The sequence below is a fragment of the Mus caroli genome, chromosome 17 (assembly GCF_900094665.2).
Source record: "Mus caroli chromosome 17, CAROLI_EIJ_v1.1, whole genome shotgun sequence".
Taxonomy (NCBI): Eukaryota; Metazoa; Chordata; class Mammalia; order Rodentia; family Muridae; genus Mus; species Mus caroli.
Genome location: NC_034586.1, coordinates 28,587,026 through 28,589,713, shown reverse-complemented (window position 1 = coordinate 28,589,713; position 2,688 = coordinate 28,587,026). Strand labels below are relative to the sequence as shown.

At 48.3% G+C, this 2,688-nt stretch overlaps 1 protein-coding gene across 1 annotated transcript in view; it reads right to left on the bottom strand.

Moving 5' to 3' along the window:
- Positions 1-74: 74 nt before the first annotated feature.
- Positions 75-2,688, bottom strand: part of LOC110312474 (cytochrome P450 4F5) — a 185,987-nt gene continuing 183,373 nt past the window's right edge. Inside the window, exons 10-13 of the mRNA XM_029471053.1 lie at positions 1,396-1,529; positions 1,215-1,279; positions 968-1,050; positions 75-726 (exon numbers count right to left, since the gene is read on the bottom strand). Of these exons, the coding sequence (XP_029326913.1) occupies positions 549-726; positions 968-1,050; positions 1,215-1,279; positions 1,396-1,529 (460 nt within the window). The 3' untranslated portion in view covers positions 75-548. The remainder of the gene's footprint in view (positions 727-967; positions 1,051-1,214; positions 1,280-1,395; positions 1,530-2,688) is intronic.

Genomic DNA, 2,688 nt, shown 5'->3' with positions numbered 1-2,688 from the left:
AAAAAAAAAATGAGGGGAAGCCCATTCCCACCAATTCAGCTTTGGAGCCTGGAACCAGCTGCAAGCGATGACATGCAGGATAGGGCATAGTCTCCTGAATAGCTCTGGGGCCTCTCAGCACGTTGCAGTATCTTGAAGAAGAACAGGGAAAATGGCTGAAAAATAGGGTAATCTAGGGAGGAAGGATCCACCCTAGGTAATCTCCTTAGTGGAAGCAAAGTCAAGGTCTGGCTCAGCCTGCTTCAGGCTTGTGGGAGGTTACATGCCAGTAAACCTTGTAACTCTCATGCTCAAACATCTATGGTGCCTCCCTATCGCCAAAAGAATAAAGGCCGTTCTTGAGCTTGAGTGGATGAAACTCTTATCAGTCTGCAGGCCCTGTGGGCTACCCAGAAAGGCCCTGGGACTCAGACAGCAACCCCAGTCTCTTCTCAGCCAGGCTTCCAGACAGTCTGTGTTGTCCTGCAGCGCCCTCTGATGGCTCTGGGTGAAACTCCGCTTATTCTGGGATTGACAGAGGAAAGAGACTGGGACAGTAGTAGACCTGGTCACTGAGCACCCACGCTCAGAGGCTCCACCCCCAGCCACAACCCATCCTCTGCCCGAAGGATTATCTCTGGCTTCCGGCGCGGCTCCTTGTCATCCGGCAGGATGCGGAAGCGCAGCAGAGTCAGCGCCAGTGCCACCTTCATCTCGCTCATGGCGAAAGTCTGTCCTATGCAGTTCCTGCGGAGGGACAGGATGGGGACTCTATGTGGTGCCTAGACAGGAGCTCCTGGACCCAACCTGACCCAGTCCTGGCCGCACCTGGTCAGCCCTTCTACTTCCAACCCTGGGTTCTGCTGACTTTTGCGCATACTCTGAGCAGAGGGTGGGAAGGAGAACTAGAAACCAACCATCCCAACACCAACCTATTCCCACTATCAGCCCCAAAATCCACCCATCACCACAAGCCATCTGGCCTCACCTGGGCCCGGCAGAAAAGGGAATAAAAGCCAGAGGAGACCTCTTCTGTGCGTTTTCTGGGTCAAAGCGGAAGGGGTCATAGACCTGAGGGGAGGGGCAAGATGAGGCTTCTAGGTTGCTTCCTTACACACACCCAGCCAGCCCCCCAAAAGGTAGACATGGAGACAGGGGTGACAGCTTCATGTTTCCATGTTAGGGCTGCATCCCCTTCCCATGTCCCTCCCAGCAATGTCTGGAGGAGACCCAACCTCAGGGTCTGGCCAGACTGATGGATTGTGATGAATACCGAAGATGCTGATGACACAGATGTTCCCTGTTGGGTAGGAGGATCCAGTCAGTACTAGCCAGGTCCAAGCTGCCCCTAGAGATCATCACCCTACTCAGATGCTTCCCATCTGCTCCTCCCTTCACCCTTGACTTTCAGGACACCTTTAGGGATGACCCGGCCATCAGGTAGCACAATGTCCTGGGTGCAGCGGCGGAGGAGGTCTATGGCTGGGGGATGCAGCCGCAGACTTTCCTTGATGCACATGGTCAGGAAGGGCAGCTGGGCCAGGTCGTCCCTAAGGAACACAGCACACAATTGTCCAGGAGCAAAACAAAGTCTAAGCTCAGCCTCATCAGCCTCTGGTTGTATTATAACCACTCGCCTCTCATGCTTAGTCATGGAACAAATTGTGTTCCAGATGAATCAAGGATGCTTGCCAGTTCCCTTGTGTGTTTGTGCCTAACTAATAAGAACAACCTTGGACTCCTGTATTTATCATTCCACTTCCCAAGTTTTGATGTCACTGGGGTCAGCTAAGATCCAGGGCCTTGGGTCAAAGATGAACACTACTCTCCCCCGAAATCTCAAAAACATGGGAAGGGGGAAGCTTAACCTAAAATATTTCTAATTAAAGCCTACGGCTCCAAAAATATCCTCAACTTGATAAACTTGCTGTGCACAAGCTTAAAAATGTTTATGCAATCAGCTGGATGTAGTGGTACTCAGGAAAGTGGAGGGTGGAAATTCCACAGTAAATAGCCAAGCTAGGCTACAGGAGACATTTCATCAAAACTCAATCATGTAATGAAGGTTTTTTTTTTTAAAGGAAGAAATAAAAATCCTTAAAGACATATATGGTTATTACAATGAATATATGTACTCAGTAGCAGAGTGGCAGGCAATGAGGAATGGACCATCATTACAGGGGTGTCCATTCCATTCTGTTCTGTCATGTCATGTGTGGTTTGTTTGTTTGTTTGTTTTGACACAAGGTTTCTCAGTGGAGTCATAGATGTCATAGAATTTACTCTATTGATGAGCCTAGCTTTGAACTCTGAAATCTGCCTGCTTCTGCCTCCAGAGTGCTGTAATTAAAGGCGTGAACCTACACCACCTGGCTCGTCCTTTCTATAGTAACATTTTTCAATACTATCAAATAAACTTCTACCTGAGTTTTCTTATCAATTTAAAATACATTTTATATTTCCATACGTGTATGTAATGTATACTAATTATACTCAATCTATATTACTTATCTCTCATTCCTCTCCCACACCAGCTGAAACCCCTTTGTCCTCCTATACGACCTCCCTTCCCTTCTACTTTGATGTCTTAACTTTTCTGTTTCTGACGTGATGAGGTTAAATAATGTTGCCTGAATAAGCATGAGTGGTGTATCTCTCTCTCTCTCTCTCTCTCTCTCTCTCTCTCTCTCTCTCTCTGTGTGTGTGTGT